Source organism: Pseudopodoces humilis, chromosome 10 (assembly GCF_049639895.1).
Source record: "Pseudopodoces humilis isolate 2021_Gansu_Grassland_sample_001 chromosome 10, ASM4963989v1, whole genome shotgun sequence".
Lineage (NCBI taxonomy): Eukaryota > Metazoa > Chordata > Aves > Passeriformes > Paridae > Pseudopodoces > Pseudopodoces humilis.
The window spans coordinates 14824009-14842685 of NC_142209.1; the positions used below are offsets into that span (position 1 = coordinate 14824009).

The 18677-nt window shown below is 39.3% G+C and overlaps 1 protein-coding gene across 2 annotated transcripts in view; it reads left to right on the forward strand.

Annotated features, from left to right (window-relative positions):
• Positions 1-18677, forward strand: part of ABCA4 (ATP binding cassette subfamily A member 4) — a 74766-nt gene that overhangs the window by 50825 nt on the left and 5264 nt on the right. For both annotated transcript variants that reach the window (XM_088060092.1, XM_088060091.1), the window contains 19 exons: positions 179-384; positions 822-870; positions 1392-1633; positions 2049-2173; positions 2824-2922; positions 3935-4124; positions 6342-6436; positions 7335-7367; positions 8587-8692; positions 8809-8883; positions 9358-9527; positions 10454-10631; positions 12039-12154; positions 12800-12947; positions 15331-15454; positions 16174-16303; positions 17206-17326; positions 17490-17552; positions 17664-17770. In XM_088060092.1, coding sequence (XP_087916218.1) covers positions 179-384; positions 822-870; positions 1392-1633; positions 2049-2173; positions 2824-2922; positions 3935-4124; positions 6342-6436; positions 7335-7367; positions 8587-8692; positions 8809-8883; positions 9358-9527; positions 10454-10631; positions 12039-12154; positions 12800-12947; positions 15331-15454; positions 16174-16303; positions 17206-17326; positions 17490-17552; positions 17664-17770 — 2377 coding nt within the window. The remainder of the gene's footprint in view (positions 1-178; positions 385-821; positions 871-1391; positions 1634-2048; positions 2174-2823; positions 2923-3934; positions 4125-6341; positions 6437-7334; positions 7368-8586; positions 8693-8808; positions 8884-9357; positions 9528-10453; positions 10632-12038; positions 12155-12799; positions 12948-15330; positions 15455-16173; positions 16304-17205; positions 17327-17489; positions 17553-17663; positions 17771-18677) is intronic.

The following is an 18677-nucleotide window of genomic DNA, read 5'->3' on the forward strand; positions in this document are numbered from 1 at the left end:
CCTGCTACATAGTTCCAAAGCATAACTAGAAGCATAGCCCAGTCTAGTGCAAAATTAACTGAGATATCTGTGGGTTATGAAATAGAGCAGTACCCTTTTAGTGCAAACAACAGCTTTTGAAGTCATGCTTAATATGGTTAAATATTCATTCTATAAACACTGTTTTGACTTTTCACAGGAGATCTAAATGAGCTAGCAGAAGTAATCCACCATCATATCCCAGAAGCAAAATTGATTGAAAGCATTGGTCAGGAACTCATTTATCTTTTGCCCAATAAAAACTTTAAACAGCGATCTTATGCCAGTCTCTTCAGAGAACTGGAGGAAACATTGGATGACTTGGGACTCAGCAGTTTTGGAGTTTCAGACACTCCACTTGAAGAGGTAACAGACAGATTAAAATACTTGCTGACCTCACCATAAGCAACCAAAATGTTTACTGAGACTACTCCTCTTCTTAAATATTTAATTCCTAATTCCTAATATGTCCTTCAAAATCTAGTCCTATATGCTGTGGCACACAGAAAATCTTTGAGAAGGGCTTAGAGAAAGAATCCAACCCTTAATTCATTATAGCTTTGTGGAGCCTGACCCATTAGCCTGAAGTGCATCTTTTCTTCTTTTTTTTTTTTTTTTTTCCTATCTTTGTTCATTCATTTATTTTCTGAGGTATTTCATAAGAGATCTCGGATTGTGTAATAATATGAAGTACTGAAAAGGTATCAAAATTTTCTTCTTTTCTATTGAAGGATATTGTATGTGTTCTTGAAGTCAGGTTAATGTAACTTTTCCTAACCAGAAAATGTGTTTCTCTATGGCAGGTTTTCCTAAAGGTCACAGCAGAAGCTGACCCTGAAATGCAAAAAACAGGTATAGATTCACAAATCCATATTTAATTAACTGTTCTTGGGACTGCTTTTTATTCTGAACACTCTGTAAAGAGGAGTTTCAGAACTTTCAGTCTTTTATGTGTTCTTAACAAAATAAATTTGGTCACCAAATATCTGTTTTTAGGGCCTGACATGATACCTGAAAAAAAAAAAAGATTAAGTCAGCAGAAAGACTTGTATTTAGATTGGACGAGGTTCTTAACTGTGCAAATAAAAGTGGAGTGTCGAGCACCTAGATGTCAACGGTTTTAGTAGTTGTATAAAAATTACTTTGCTGACTATTAGTCCATAATAGATGATGAAATTGTCCATCCTGATGAATAAGAGGAGAATTAACCTATATGATGTCACTAAATACAACCACAGGGCAACAGTTGTACTTAAAACAATCTGGAAATATGATATATATGGTTGGTAAAATCTGGACCTCATAAAAATGTCTGTGTTGCTTTATATATGGAAGATAAAGTGTCTTCTCTGATGCTTCTCATCTTAACTTAGGAGATACTCAAGAAAATGGTTCTGCTCTTGACAAAACTCCTATTGAGAACAAACCAGCTGAACAAACCACCCTGAAAACTAATGACATTTCTCGAATGCCAGTAGGCAGAGCAGGAGATCAAAATGAAGGCAAAGGGTCCCGACAGTATAAAGGCTTTCAGCTTGTACATCAGCAGATCAAAGCACTGCTCATCAAACGCTTCCACCACGCCTCCCGCAGCTACAAGGACTTCCTAGCACAGGTATTGACTGATTTGTGCTGTTCTTGACTCTTTGCCACAACAGTCTCAACACTGTCTTTCCAGAAATCATGGAAAGCAATAGGGGTGCTGCAAATGGGTAACAGTGCAATTAAGATTCCAACTCTTCTGCCTCTTCTTTTATTTCTTTCTCTCTGGAGTCTACCACGTATGTCATTTTATCACTACTAGCCCAGTGTTTTATTTTTAACATAATACAGTTCTGTGACAACCAGAATTTTAAGCAGAAGTGCTGGAAATTAAATTGTTGGTGTTCAGGAGCTAAACTAGACTGATCTGTCTAGACTGGACAGCTCCTGCTGTCCTTCCTTTGTTTACATATATTATGGGGTGTACACAGTGTCACTCTGCAACCTTGATATAATAACCTAATGTGAAGTTTTCATGTTCCCCACAGGTTGTTCTTCCTGCTAGTTTTGTGTTGCTGTCTCTAGTACTTACAGTCATTATTCCTCCATTTGGAGAATATCCTGCCTTAACATTACATCCTTGGATCTATGGACAACAGTTTACTTTCTTCAGGTAAGAGGAATCACTTAAAGTACATTTGTCACACATTTACCTTTTTCTCCCTAGAGTTTAACATCATGGGGCTCTGTCTCACTGCTTTTTTCTCACTCTATGTGATGTAAGAAAAGATTCACTTCACTAGAATCAGCAGATTTAAAATAGCTTGCAGTTGGTGCACATGGAGAATACAGCCAGTGGTAAATCTAACAAATATTCTTTCAAATATCTTCCTAACTTTGGTATTCTCCTCTTCCCACCTGAATTCAGGACCTCAACACTTAAAAAGTTACATATCCTGTCAAACAGGAGATCCAGGCCTCCACAAATGAAAATGCAGAATATGTTTTTCATCTTCTGATTTCTGACTGTGACAGTGCTGAGAGACTAGCAATGAGGAATCCAGCCTTTTTTGGAGAATGCTGCTATTGGACTTTGTCAGAAGTTAACTTTAGTATCAGGAGATAAGAACCATTGCCTGTCAACCACCTTGGAACATTCTGGGTTTTTACATAAATAAATAAAACAATTGAATTATCAGCATTTGAAGGGGGGCAGTTGGTACTGTCGTATGGCTGTCCTTCTCTAGTTGCCAAGTGTATTACTGTACAGTACAATAGTTTGAAAAAATATTTTAGAGAGAAATTCCTATTTTATTCCCTTAGCAATGAACGTCCTGGCAATGAGCATATGGTCTCCCTTACTCATGCTTTCTTGAATAAACCAGGATTTGGAATTCGCTGCATGAAGAATCAGCCTCTTTTGTAAGTTGCTACCTCATTTCTCTTGAATGAGATCCTAGCAGGGTACTTCTAGGGGAACTTGAGTAGTGAAACAGGATTGAATTGGCTTGACTCTTCACAAGAGCCAGTGCTTCACATGTATTGTTGGCTAATATTGGGTCAGAAGTTACAAACAAACAAACAGCAAGATCACACTGGCACTGGATTAGAAATGATTCACAGTGCTCAATATGACTGACTGGAAACCAGCCTGAATAGCTTGACAATAGGGTTGAGAAACCTCTAAATTTATGTCAGTAGGTCAGTGACCTCAGGCCCAAATCCCAGCTTTCCTGGTACTTTCCATATCTGAGTCCCTTCAGGTTCCTCCAGTTCCCACTTATGTGTTTGGAAGCAATAACTTCAGCAATTGCTCAGATTGTGAAGTAGCAATACAACTGTGTCCATCATTTGAAGCTACTCTCATTCTGAAGAGAAGGCAACATTAGCAGAGCTGCAGCTTTTGCTGTCCTAACTGCTTACTCTGCCTGTGAGTCCTGCTTTGGAGCCATTTGTCACTGTCTTGCTGTGCTTTGACTTTTGTCCCCTTTCTCCTGACTCTTCCCTAGCCATGATATCCAGCATTTTGATCCTTCTGGTTGTCTTCTCTTCTCCCGTTCCTCTCCTCTACCTGGTATAGCAGAAGCAAAGAGGAAACTTTTAAAAAGGAAAAGATACTGCATGAGAAAGGAAAATTATAGTTTTTTTCACAAAGATATGTCCATTGCAGATTTCCAGTACTAATGGATGGAACACAGTCCCCTTGCCCCTTCGGTGTCCTATCTGTGAGCTGAAGGCAGCAAACTTGGCAGAGATGTGGGGGGAGACTGTGTTTATTTATGTACCAAATACTCTAAAATGTTATTCTTATTCAAAACTCACAGGATGAGGGCTGAGGGGGGAATATCTGCTTAGAGCATTGTGATTTTGTGAATTTGTGAGTTCTCATGGACCGTTACCTCTGCACAGCTGAAAGCTCTGTTCCTCTCCACAGGAGCTTCCCATGCAATCATATGCCAACTGCCTGGAACACTCCTGCTGTTCATCCTAACCTAAGCAGCCTCCTGGGGAGCCAGGAGTGGAGCCCTGAGAATCCATCACCTTCCTGCAAGTGCAGCACTCACAAGAAACTCACTATGCTGCCAGATTGCCCTGCTGGTGCAGGAGGCCTCCCACCACCACAGGTTGTGTCCTTGTGACATAAGTCTTTGTAGAAAAGTTTCATGGCAAGTGCTGGAAAAAGGGATCAGTGTCTAAGTACCTTGCCATGCTAATATACATGGAAGGAGTTGAATACATTCTTTTCTAACAGAGCAAGACTTGATGAAATCTGAAATTCAGTTTCAGAGGTATTTGAAAAGCTTGCACATTTAAATAAATTTTGATTACTGTTTTCATCCAAATTGCACATCTTTTGTGTAGAAGAAAATTACAAAAATTTTAACAATTTATCACATAATTTAAAAAAAATTATTTTGCCTCAAAGAACAATTCTATTTAGAAAATTGCCTTTCTTTAAAGAAGGGAAGGGCAGGAGGGAGAAAGAGGAAAGAAAAAAAGAAAAAAGTCATAATTTTAAAAACATGGAGTGTAGTCCTCTCATTTAACTGGAAAAATTAATATCCAGTGAACCCCAAATTATTATTTTTTACATGTCTTTCAGTTCCATTTCTATCAGAAATGTTCTAAGCTATAAAAATGAATATTTGTATGCATGTGCATGAAAATGATTAGTTTAATAACCACTGATGCTGTATAGAGGAAAACAGGGCTACATTGCCTCCTCTCCTATCAATGAATGATCTTAGCAATGTCCTTCATAAAATGTGTTTGCTCTTTTGAAGAGCAAAGGAAAATTACAGCCTGTCAGTGTTTGCATTTAATAAATGTTTTTCTAAGAAGTTAAACAGAATTCCAGCCACTCTTAGACTATTAGCTCACTAATTTAATGTTGCATCTTGCACACTGTTCAGCTTTCATATTCCTATTTGCCAGGCTGAACGCACTAGCAAAATGACTAAAATATATTTCTAATTTTCATACAATCATTATGTTAAAAAACACCTCTAAGATTGAGTTCAGCTGTTAAACCAGCACTGCCATCTTCACCACTCAACTCCATCCCCATGTGCCACATCTTGACACTTTTGAACACTCCAGAGATAGTGACTTTCCATGACACATTCTCTTGAAGACTCTGATTCAGCTTGCTTTATTTCTCTATCACTGTTCACAAAAGAAAGTTGTTTTAAATATCAATAGGATTCCTGTTTATAAAGAAAAAAAAATTGATATAGTTTATATACCTTACAGCATCCCAAGTTATTTCTCATTTCTTAGTAATCCCTGTCTAAGAGACAAAGTTGCATTTTGCTGATTGCCTGCTAATGTATTTCAGAGACCTTTAGTCTAAAACTCCAATTCCAAGTAAGATGCATTTTTTTTTATTTTTTTGTGGGGATTCTAGTCCTCTAAACAAAATGTTTATTATAATATTATCCTAATAATTTTGCAGGATGTTATAGTTTTCTATAACTTGTCATAAAGAAACAGTTCACTTGAGTCTCCAGGAAAGCCACAGTGCATAAATAATTGGCAATATAATTATGTTTACTCAATTAATGAAGGCACTATGGGGATGTTACCAATCTTCCTGTCTAGAATCAGCTGGATGTCTCTGATGTGTCTTCTGTGTCATACTCTCTGTGGACAAATGCAGGAACTTCTGGAAAATTCATTAGATTTACTCTCTGGGTCATTATCAGATGATTTCAGGTTGCAAGCTTTGCCATCTGAAGCTGCCCAGGAAGCTCTTAAAGTGTATTCTACCTTGGGAAAAACTCCGAGTATGACGTCTTGCATTTCACAGCAATCCTGCATTTGTAAAAGGCTCTAAAACTTCATCATATGGCATCATTTTCATATTTTTTTAAAAAAAGTAATTTTCATTCAAACTATCTAATATGTTAGTGAAGGTGAATTTTTTTATAATTTTTACCTAAAATTGCAAAATTATAGGAAACTACCTTTCTTTGTTTGGTTTTTGGTTTGTTTTTTTTTTGTTGGGGCCTCAGTTTATTTGAAAAGTTTCCTACTTTCAGGTTGAAGAAAAAGCCTTGTGTACCCCTGACTTTTGTTGCAAATACCTTTTTCAGAGTGACATGCAACTGTTTTGTGTCATGCATCACAAATGTATTGATTTCTTCTAAAGTCTTAGTAAAGTAAGGATGTTTAGGCTACAAATGATGCTCGAGCGATTGACCCACTCTCTTTCAGTGATACTATGAACCTGAGAATTTTCTCTGAATCAAAACTTCTTTTCCTCTTTTCCTGACAAACACTTAATAGCTTAAGACATGCTAAACTTTATTGTGATTATTTTTTTTTTTGTTTCTTTCCAGAGAGTGCAACGCAGCACAGAAATTCTTCAAGACCTGACCCACAGAAACATTTCAGATTTTCTGGTGAAAACATATCCCACTTTGATAAAAGGAAGGTAGGGATGAATCTCTATATCTTTTTCACATGGTTATTTTGTACCTGCTGATGAAATTCTTATTTAGTAATGATGTAACACCCGACTTGCCACAATATTTTGTAGAATTGAGCACCATGTCCATATTTCTGATATAAGACCAGAAGAGGGTGGTTTCAGAGGAGTTAAATATTTTCAATTATAACTATTTGTATAATCAGGTACTCCTTTATAGGCAGAACTAAGCTTCTGTGCTGATGGAATGTCGTGTTAATGGTGACAAAAATGGTGCCTGTGCACAGTGAGGGTGAACTGCCCTGCAGAGCTACTACTTTGTCTCTCTGAAGGACTGCAGCCATGCTAACGTGACCTTCTGCCTGAGTTAATTTTCACTTGCTTCCCAGAAGTGCTAAAGAGCAGCCAAAGGACAATGTTACACAGATACATCCATCCTACTGATAGCTCCTCAGCTGGCCTGTGTGTTGAGTGTGGTAATTAGCTGTGCAGTGTCCATGGCCTATTATCTCTGATTCAGGCCTTGCTACCTTTCCAGTTCCCAGCAGAGTTCTTGAAATTCCCTTTATATTAGCAAGATGCTATATAGACTGCCTTTGACTGATCCCCCCTAGATACATCTTTTAAAATAAATTAATTATGGATTAGAATAGCCAAGTATGTATCACTTTAGGAATCTTGCTTATCTCTGTATGAATTGGAGATGAATCGTGTCAGAAAACAAAAAGCCAAAAACACACTGCAAGGAATGTCAAAAGTCCTACCAACCCCAGAACTCAAAGTAATAACCAGCAGACTGGAGGTCTACAAAGTATAGGAATTGAACTTTAATTTTTATTTAATCCTGATGTACCTTTGACTTTGGTTCTGTGCATTGAGAGGGGATTCTCTTTGTCTCTTTCAGCTTGAAGAGTAAATACTGGGTCAATGAGCAGAGGTAAGAAACCAATTCACAGATTAAGGTAGTAAATAAAGGAACAATGTATTTCTGTTTAACCAGGGAGCCTCACAATGTTTCTGCAAATGGACAAGGGGAATTGTGGCAGGCAGTGTAGAACAAAGAGATGGCTTCAGTGGGAAATAGGCTGGGGATCAGGAAGGATCTTATAAAGGCAAGGGATTATATTCGTTTGAACTCCCTGCAGGAGATGAAGGCAAGAGGCTCACAATGGAGCTATCAGAGCTTTATTACCTATAGGAGTCAAGCCAGTGGGAACTGTGTGTGGTGAAAATGTTTGACGCAATAGTACAGTGTATTGTAATACTGCTGTGGCACAACTCTTTCAGTGCTGCAGAAAAATATAAACTCTCCAAAAAAAGGACCGGAGTGGGATGAAACCTAGACACCAGCCTATCAAACACAGAAGTAACAACAACAATTCCTCATGCCTGCTCTGTACATGTGCAGTAGTTATTAACCAGATTGCAGTAGTTCTCTCCTTTAGCTAGAGACAGCAGCTAACACCAGTGTGTGATGTCTACACTGCAGTTACTAAAAGCTTAGCAAGATGACTGGTTAGCCTGAAGCACATACTCATTTCATTTCTCACCAGCAGCAGGAGTTTATTTCAAAGATAGCAGATGACTGCCTTACTTCAGGGAATATCTTCTTGTTCATGTGCAAGCATTGCTTCCTATAGGATTAGGCTTCAGTTCATCTTGTGCAATATTTAATCATTATATCACATTTATTAATTAATAATTTATCATTATGCACCACTGGCTGGTACTGACATTGGTGAATACCTGCTCCTCTCTAAGCATGCGAAATTTTTACTGAGGTCTATGCTGTCCTTAGTCCTCCATGCTGTCTAAACATGGAGGAGCTGTCTAAACATGGAGGATTATAATTATATGGTTATTATCTTGATTTAAAGATTTTGTTCTGTAGAAATCACTGTTTTCTCCAAATCTTCTCTCTAAGTAATTTTCTCAGGATCCTGGCATAAACCTTTCAGAAACAGATAAACCTTCTATTATTTGTAAGCCCTGAAAAGTCCTAATACTACTTGTTAGAAAAAGAGTAGAAATGGTTATATATGAAATATTTGATGTATAGAAATTAAACTTGCATTAAGTGGGTTTTTAGTATTTCCACTAATTTGCAGTTATGGGTGTTTGGTATGAGTTATTGATTATCTTTTTCTTTTTCCTAGATATGGAGGAATTTCTATAGGAGGAAGGCTTCCAGTCCTTCATGTTTCTGGAGATCAAATTGTCAATTTTTTCAGTGATCTTGGCCGAATGATGAATGTGACAGGAGTAAGCAAGATTTTTAATTTTGTTTGCTTGTTTTTGACCCCTTATTAAAGCATGGTTACTGCAGCATTAGATTTCACATAGAGCGCTGATCTTCAGCTTTTTCTTTTTTGTTTTAGGGACAAGCTTCACTGGCTGCTGCTAAAGAAATCCCTGATTTCCTTAAATACATGGAAACTGAAGATAATATTAAGGTATTTGCTGGAATTAGTCTGCTAATCCAGTCTTTCTTGACACAGCCTTCAAATTATGAGAATATTGCTGGTGGTATTCCCAGATGCAAGAAGAGCTGAAACACTAATTTAGAAATGACTTGGTGTTAACACTGTATCCCATACTATAGGTAATCCTTCTTCATAGTATTTCAAATGTGAGATTTTTTAAATCATGTTCTTAGTACTACTTGCTCTTCTAAATACTTTGAGTAGTACACTGAATCTTAAAATATGCTTCTATAAAATCCCCTGAGAGTAGTTTTTCAATGCTTTTAAAAGCATAGTATGTGAGCTCCTCCTGCAGGACTGTGCCTAGGAACTATGAATTCCTGGTGCTGGATTCACCCCTACTGACAATGCCCACCAAAATAGATAAAAGGCAGCCAAATTGTCTCCTGTAGCTCAGTGAAGACAGTAACTGACAACTTAATCTGTGGTTTCTGACTCTTTTAGGTGTGGTTTAACAATAAAGGCTGGCATGCTATGGTTAGTTTCCTCAATGTAGCCAATAATGCAATCCTCAGAGCTAATCTGAGGACTGGCCAAGACCCTGAGGAACATGGGATCACTGCTATAAACCATCCTCTGAACCTCACCAAGGAGCAACTCTCTGAAGTCACTGTGTAAGTCTGCTTGTGCTCTGCTTCTGGCTTTTACCCCCTCCTCTTCAGGCAACTTGCAACTTCCAGCATGCTCACACTCTGAGGAGAAAGAGTTCAACTGACAGAATATGGGGGCCCTTCCCTGAAGTTTTATTCTAAACAAGAATCTATTTATGTCTCGTTACATTCCCATGAGAGCTCATTCCCATCCCACAAAGGAACTATAACTGTTGGATATATGTTATTGCATGTTTCTGTTGATTGCCAAGCATGAAGATTCTGAAACTTTGGTTCATGCTCCAAGTCCAACACATTAACTTCTGAAATAAAACACATAATAAAAAATGGAATGAGAATTTGCCCATAATTGACTACAGCTCAAGTAGTTGACAGCCTGCTCTCTTGGTGCTAAGGACAGCATACAGGTAGATTTTCAGTGGCATGTTGTAGGGTTGGTGTATTCCCAAATCTGAAAGTCATAATTTCTTGAAAAAGACATCCCTAAAAAGACAGTATTTTCTACTCTCCTATTAATTTCATAATTCAATTAAACTGAAAACTTTGCATTATAGCACAGATGCAAAATCTGTGCTTCATCTCACTGTCTCCAACTTGCTTTTTTAAGTTTCTCTTTTCCCTGTTTCCAGAGCACTTTGGCTATTGTGCCTAAATGTCTAGTTTGAGATGTTGTACACAGGAAAGGCAGTCAAACTGAGATATATAAAGCAAGTAAAAGATCAGAGAATGGTGCCATATTTGTTAGCTACAGTCCTCAAAACAACTTGGAATAATACACTAGCACATTTTGAAACTGGAGAAGTCTCCTACTTAAAAACAGCCTTGATACTTGTAGATCTTAAAACACCCTCCAGAGTCCCCAAATGCTAATAGAGTGTTGCATTGCATCCTTTCCCTTGCTCACAGTCCCTTCTTGTGCTCTGTTGTAGACTGACCACTTCAGTGGATGCTGTTGTTGCCATCTGTGTGATTTTTGCCATGTCCTTTATCCCAGCCAGTTTTGTTTTATACCTGATCCAAGAACGTGTAACAAAAGCCAAACATCTCCAGTTTGTCAGTGGTGTGAGCCCTGTTACCTATTGGCTAACTAACTTCATGTGGGACATAGTAAGTAACTGCTGGTCTGATTGACAGCCTCTGATTATCCTGGGTGTGCATGAACTGAGGGCAAATCAGTGAATCAAGTGAAGATGATTCTAAGCATTGCAAAGCGTTCATTTCTCTTAAATGTTTCTCAGAGACAGAGATGTTAAGGATCTGGTCTCTGAACTAATTACAGATATAGAAATTAATTCAGGTGCACAACTCAGTCAACTAATGAACCTGTATTTTTTATAGTCTTAGGATTTCTAGCCCTTACAACTAAATATATCATGAAGTACAACTTAGCACAGCAGGGGGAAGCCTCATTGCCTGGTGCTAGTCACTCCTGCTCTCTAGAAGACCCAAGATATATTTCAAGATATTCAAGAAACCTAAGTGGAGAAGATTCACAGCCTGCTGGAGCAGTATCTAAGCCTGACAAAATACTCCAGGGTGTCTAAAATGACGTATTCATTTAGGTCACTGTATCATGGTCACTGTTTTTCCAAAAAGATTTATACCACAGGTGCAGACTTTCTTAGACAGGGCTCAGCTTCCCTCCAGCCACCTTGTCATAAAAGAGAAAATTCTTTGTCTGGCTGAGGCACAGCAAGGGCTGGTTCTCTGGTGAAGCCTTCACAACTGAAAAAGTGGCCAAGGAATTATGCAATAGGAAAAGTACGAACATGGAATTGAAAAAATTAAAAAGAAAAGAAAATCAATATTTGAAAAGCCAAAAACTCTTCAGGATTTGGAAGGTGTTCTCTCAGGAGAAGACAAAGCAAAGCATTATTTTAGTAAATGAGGGAAAAGAAGCAAGTCCCAGAGTTCTCATTCCCTGCTGTTCACAGCAGCTTCCTCGACAGGAATTCTGCTTGGCCATTGCCCTTGACAGCACAATGCCGAGGCATTAAGTGGTGTTAGCAGTTCCATGAAATGCTACCTTCCATTCTGCGTGGGGAATTCTGTGCATTGCAGTAGAGTAGTGCTACTAGTACTGAACAGAGAAACTGAGCAGTGGCCAAGCGTACTCACTTTAGCCTCTTCCCAGGAGTGTGGCTGGGGTGACTAGCTCTTCCATCCTACACAGCCTTTGTTTGCATCACCAGAAGCTGCACTTCCCTTGCAGACCCATGGCCACTTTTTGTGGGAAGCCTGGAAGCCAGACTATGAAATAATGGATTCACAAACCATAATCTAGGAAACAACAATCTATATTGTATTTTTGATGAACAGTCTGATAAAAGATGTGGTAGAAAAACGTTGAGCATTGCTAGGGACCTGTTGATCAAAAAAATTCAGTGTGACTAGTTTAACTCAAATTCTGATGTTCCTCAATGTAAATTCCTTTTGGAATGATGTGTAGGATCTGGATATGTTTGTAGCCCTTCTGAGGTCTTACACATTGATCTTCCCCCTGTGCTGTGGCAGGTGAATTATGCACTGAGTGCTGGGATGGTTGTGGCTATTTTTGTTGGATTCAACAAGAAAGCATACGCCTCCCCCAACAATCTCCCTGTGCTCGTTGCCTTGCTGCTCCTGTATGGGTGAGTGTTCAAGGTTATTGCTGCAGGTGGGCCCTGTATTTCACATGGAAGTGGTTTAATGTCACTGAGCTTCGTACTTAGTGGGCTTTGAAGAATAGACCTGGGTGGGTCCAAAACAGGTTAAGATTCTTCTGTGGGATATTTACGTACTCTGGCTACATGCTACAAAAGAGATTCTTTGGTCACTGCCTATCTTGCACTTTCAAGCATTAAGTGTGACCAGTACAGGAAAATATATTTGTTCAGTTTGCTGATTTCTTCCTTGCACATTGTGTAGGAATTTAGTGGTTGTTCATTTCCCACATTCAGTCAATACTAAAGCATCTTTCAGCATTCAACATTTCTTTGTTTCTTCCTCTTGCTGTGCAACTCACTGAAATGTGCGAAGATACCTGGGGTGATAGCAACCTTGCTAGCATTAATTTTTCTCAATTTTAGCAGTGCATTTTCATTGGAAAAAAAAAGAATAAGCAGAAAAAAATCTTATGTAGTAACCAGGGAGAAAATACTGTGGTGGGTTACTGGTTGGTTACACTATTTTGTTATACTTGGGATGGGAAAAAAGCTTAACTTTGCATTTTCTTTAGGCCAACTAACATGAGAATACTGAGAAGTTATCAAAGTTTTTCTATTTCTTGCATGCAGATGGGCAGTAATTCCCATGATGTACCCTGCTTCTTCTTTCTTCAGTGTCCCCAGCACTGCTTATGTTGCGTTGTCTTGTATTAATCTCTTTGTGGGAATCAACAGCAGTGCCATTACATTCATCCTGGAATTATTTGAAAATAATCCGGTAAGTAATGTTTTGTAATTTTGCAGGATGCCAGGCATCCTTCAGAGCCTCTCTCTCACTCCTCTCCACAGCTGGACAGGGGAGAAAAATATAATGAAGGCTTCATGAGTTAGGGACTGAGAGAGATCAGTCACCAAATACCATCATGGGCAAATATTAGAGATATTACTTGAATTTATTATTTAAAAATCAAAGCAGGATAATGAGAAATAAAACAAAAACTGAAAAAAACACCTCCCCAGCCTTTCCTCCTTCCCAGTTCTACCTCCTCCCCTAGCGGTCAGGAAGACAGAGAATGGGGATTATGGTCAGTTCATTACTCGTTGTTTCTCCCACTGCTTAGGGAGAGGAGCCCTTCCCCTCCTCCGCTGTGGGGTCCCTTTAACAGCTCTCCTTGAACTTCTCCAACACGAGGCCATCTCATGAGCCACAGTTCTCTGCAAACTGCTGCAGTATGAGTCTATCCCACAGGCAACAGTCCTCCCCAGATTGCTACAGCATGGGTCACTCTTCCACAGGGTGCAATCCCTCAAGAATAGGCTGCTCCAGCATGGACTCCTCTCTCCATGGACTTCCCATGGGGTCACAGCCTCCTTTCAGGCATCCACTTGTTCTGGCATGGGTCTCTTCCATGGGTTGCAGGTGGATCTCTGCATCCCTGTGGACCTCCAAGGGCTGCAGGGGCACAGCTGCCTCACCGTGGTCTGTACCAGGGACTGCAGAGGAATCTCAGCTCCAGCGCCTGGAGCACCTCCTGCCCCTTCTTCACTGACCTAGGAGCAAGCTTCTGCATACTTTCACAGCTGGGGAGGTCTAGACATGGCTCTTTGTGCTTGCTTCTGCAGCTTGTGTTTTATGGGAAGATGTAGTTGGTGGGAACTTATTCCTGGCGGTTATTGTGTTAGAGGAGGTGTTCTGCTTATAGCAGCATTTTGAGAATTGCCTGAAAATGATTTAACACCATCAGAAAGATGATGGAATACAGCAAGTACCAAAAATAGTTCTAAGGAAGGCTAAGAGATCACTTTGCAAAATGCTATTGGTTTGTGTGCACTACTGCTATCACCTCCACAGTTGTTGAAGCTCTGGCCACTACATTTGGCACTCCATCTCATAGCAGTCCAATTAGCTGTCATTACTTATGAGGCATTTTCAAGTACTCTGTGCTGATCAAGCATTGTTATTTGCTGCAAAGGAGAAACAGATCTTCGTTAAATTCATGTTTTCAAGGGCCAACTTGACAATATTTTCTGTCCCTGCTATTCCTGCATTCACAGCTATGGTTCTTGATAGCACAGAGTTCAGTCTAGTGCCATTCAGTCTATGAGACATCAGGACAGCATGGTTACCTTTGAAAACACGTCTCTGTTGCAGATGCTATGTCCAGAGGGAAGATGGCCCTTTTCTGGATTCGGTGCTGGTGCAGTTCAACTGCTGCTGGCACTTACACTGTTTCAGGCATCTCTACATTGCACCAACATCCACTGTAATTATGCCCAGCCACCAGCACTTTTCAGTATTGTGGCAGCCCTGACTATGGTCATAGCTTAATTCTGTGTCAACCAAGCACCACACAGCCACTCACTCACTCTGACCCCACTCCCCCACCTCATGGAATGGGGTAGAGAATCAGAAGACTAAAAGTGAGAAAACTCATAGGTTGAGATAAAGACATTTTAATAGGTAAAGCAAAAGCTGCATGCACAAGGAATTCATTCACCACTTCCCACAGGCAGGCAGGTGTTCAGCCATCTCCAGGAAAGCAGGGCTCCATCACACGTAATGGTGACTTGGGAATACAAGTGCTGTAACTATGAACATTCCCCTCTTGCTTCTTCTCCCAGCTTTATGTGCTGAGCATGACTCCATATGGTCTGGGATGTCCCTTGGGTCAGCTGGGGCCATCCATCCCAGCTGTGTCCCTCCCCAATTCCTTGTGCACCCCCAGCTCCTTGCTAGGGGGGTAAGGTAAGGCACAGAAAAGGCATTGTCTCTGCAAGTACTGCTCAGAAATAGCTAAAATATCCCTGTTGTGTTATCAACCCTGTTTTCAGTGCAAATCCAAAACAGCCCCATAGCAGCTTTACATGTTACCACCAGAATTACATGACCTCTGCTACATAGGGAAATGCTTCATTACAAAAACTAATTTTTCTCCCTGTTGCTAGTTTTTCACAAGCACCTTATCTGATGCAGTGTATGCCAGGATTCTGCTGTTTCTGTTTTATATTGCTTGAGTGTAACTTGATAAATACTCTGTTTTCTCTGTTTTAAGAACACAGAACATCCAGTTTCTCTGATATCACAATGAACTTTTCATTTATGTTGCTATGTTTTCTTGAACAGATCTGGTTTAAACAGCTTATGTTTCTGTTTCTTACAGTCTTTGCTGAAATTTAATAAAACATTGAAAAATGTGCTGCTTGTCCTGCCACATTTTTGCTTAGGCCGTGGACTCATCGACTTGGCCATGAACCAAGCTGTGACTGAAGTATATGCGAGGTTTGGTAGGTAAAGCCAATAAGAAACAAGTTATGGCAGCATCACATGTCCTGACCTTGGATGAGATATTCAGAAGAATTAACTCAGAGAAGTAGTAGATGTTTCTGGAATTCTCACCTCTTCCATCATCAGATGGATGAGGACTATGAAAGTTCACCCTTTCTGAAGGAATCACAGCTTCTGGTCGTGCTGCCAGAGCTCTGCAGCCTAACCAGCAGTCTGCATTGGAAATGAACCCATTTGTTCAGTGTCAGACTCTGGTGCCTTTTTATCATTTGTTTGGAAGACCTTAAATCATTACAGGAAGATTTATATTTTTGTTGCATTTGAATACCTCAGTTAACATTTAAAGTGACTGTTCTTCAAATGCATTCTCTTGGGATATGGCTGTCTCTGGTATCAGACAACTTATTAAAAGAATAATCATACAGCAGAACCATCTGTTTTTATTCAGAAAATGTGTCTTTTCACATTATCCATGCAAGTTTTGTATAATGATATCCGAATTAGTGCATATTCAGAGAGATTATTTTTACTCCCATGCAGCAGCTGAACTTGGAAGGCATTTTGTTAAGAATTTTTATAAGATTGGAAAATTAAAACCATTGCCTGATCATGAGCAAATAAAGTCCAGTAATTCATTATGATTATGCTTTTTGTTCTGAGGAGTAGTGGGTTTTTTCAGTGGTATTTCATCTTTCTTTCTGGTGCTCTTTCTCCAAAGGTGAGGAGCATGTTTCTGATCCCTTTCAGTGGAACTTCGTTGGAAAGAACCTAGTTGCCATGGCTCTTCAAGGAGTTGTGTTCTTCTTTCTGAATCTCTTTATGCAGCACCGTTTGTGCTCCACAAGATGGTATGTCTAAAAGTTCTATTAATGTTCCTTTATTAAAAGGATTACTATCTTTGTTATTCTCTATGTCCTTATCTTCTTGTTCTTATTTTTTCTCTAAATTTATAGCTTTTTTTTGTTTTCTATTTACTTACCTGATCTTATCTTATTGATATCCTGATTCAAGAAAGCATTTACAAATCTGCATTATCTTAAGAGGATTTAAGAATATTTTATTAAAGAATTCATTTTCTTGAATTTAGATTTTAATGTAATTTTTTTAGTTTTAAGACAATGTAATAGTGAGATCATAAAATTACCTGGAAAGTCTGTAGTGTACTCAGTACCAGTCAGGCTAGGTACTAGCTACTACCATGAGGTACTAGCCTGACATCCCAGGATAGCAATTCTAGTCTGTGGCACAGGCAGCTGTAATCAGGACATTGTGTAAACTTCCCCTCTCTGCTTTACAAATGTGCCTCTCCCTTGATGAAAACAGCTACCTACCACCTGTGAGTGGGTCATTCAAGATTGACAAGAGTACTAATTGATGCAATTATAAAAATACTGTCTTGCAGAGAGATCTACTCAAAACTTTTACTTCTAAAGACCATTATTAGGAACTAAGAGTAGCCAAATAGTGAAAGCTGTGGCTAAAGGGGGCAGGTTATTATCATATCAGTGACATTTCACAACAAAGCATGTTCTTTTGAGCAAGCCATTTCCTCCCTTTTTAGTAACTAGAGATTAACTTCAAAGGTCAGGGTTTCTCCCAACAGCAGGAATACTCCAGCCAATGTCACATTGTGAAGTTTCAACCCCACTGCTTCCACCAGTCACATTTTTGGCAGCAGAATAGCCATTGTTCCACACTGTTATTCTGACTGAACCCAGGGCAACTCAGTCAGTATCTTGGGCTTTTCCAGGTTTGCTGAGACTGACATGTCACCTATTATTAATGAAGATGAAGATGTTGCAGAAGAAAGAAAAAGAATTATGAATGGAGGAAACAAAACAGATATCTTACAATTACAAGAACTGACCAAGGTAATATTTTGGAAGAATGAAAAAAATATTTAGTCCTGTCTCAGTTCTAAAGTTGCTTCATCCCAATAACATTAAACTAAACCAAAAATTCAGATGATTTTCATTTCTGTAGATGTCTTGAAATAGGAATTTTACTTTTTTTTTTCTCTCCCCATCAATATAGATTTATGCAGGTCGACACAAGCCTGCAGTGGACAGACTCTGTGTTGGCATCCGTCCCGGAGAGGTAGGTTGTTCAATAACACTGGATTACATTCCATGGATCGGTTCAGATTTTATGCCCCCACTGATTTGCAAGTTGGAAATATTAAAGAATATGATAATTTTTTCAATTTAGTGCTTTGGCCTTTTGGGAGTGAATGGCGCTGGCAAAACAACAACATTCAAAATGCTGACTGGAGATACTGATGTGACATCTGGAGATGCTGTAGTGGCTGGCAATAGGTAAGTAACTTTAAAAAGTTAGCAAGCTGCCTTACAAAAACCTCTGTGGCAGTCCATTTACCAGCATAGAACTGTCCAGATCACAGTCTCAATGATCCAGCAGCTCTATGGCGCTGAGATCACAGCTAACACACAATTGCATTTGATACCTTTAACACTTGCAAAATCTGTGGATAAGTTGTAGTAGTGCCAACAGTGGGACGAGGCAATCATACCCAGTGGCAAGAGCTCCCAAACATAACATAACCCATCCAACAGGGTATTTTGATCTGAGCTTTGGGACCTTTCTCTGGTTGTTTTTAGCATCTTTGTTTACACAGTGCTGGCATAATGTCATAAGTTATTACAGTGTGGTCTGGTATGCACTTATGTTGGTTTACTTCCAGATTGTGTGCCTTGGCTTGTTAAGTGTAGTTGGATTTAATTCTTTGTCCATTGATGTGATTTGAACAATAACTTTTTGTTGTCAGGGCATGGTCCTGGGCACCCTGTTCCAGGTGACTCTGCCCAAGCAGGGTCAGTGGACAAGATAACCTCCAGAGCCACCTTCCAACCACACCCATTCTGTGATTTTGTACTTTTCCTACTACCATTGAAGTGTTAGCCTTGTGTCCTGCCTGTCTGCTGCTACTGACCATATTCTGAGCTTCTTTTCTTCTAGATATAAACACTGTTTTCAAAAAATAATAAACCCAACTGGCTGTTTAAAGAAATTCTCTCAAGTTAGTCTATACTTCAACAAGAAAATGGGTGAGGGGAAATGGGCTTACACTCTTAACCAGGACTGAGCTGACTTAAGACAACAATATACTCCTTGCTCTTATGTACAGACAGATATCATCATAGCATGTTTCATCAGGAAGAATTAATTCTCATCTTACAAAAGTTGTTGCCTCAGAAAATAAGG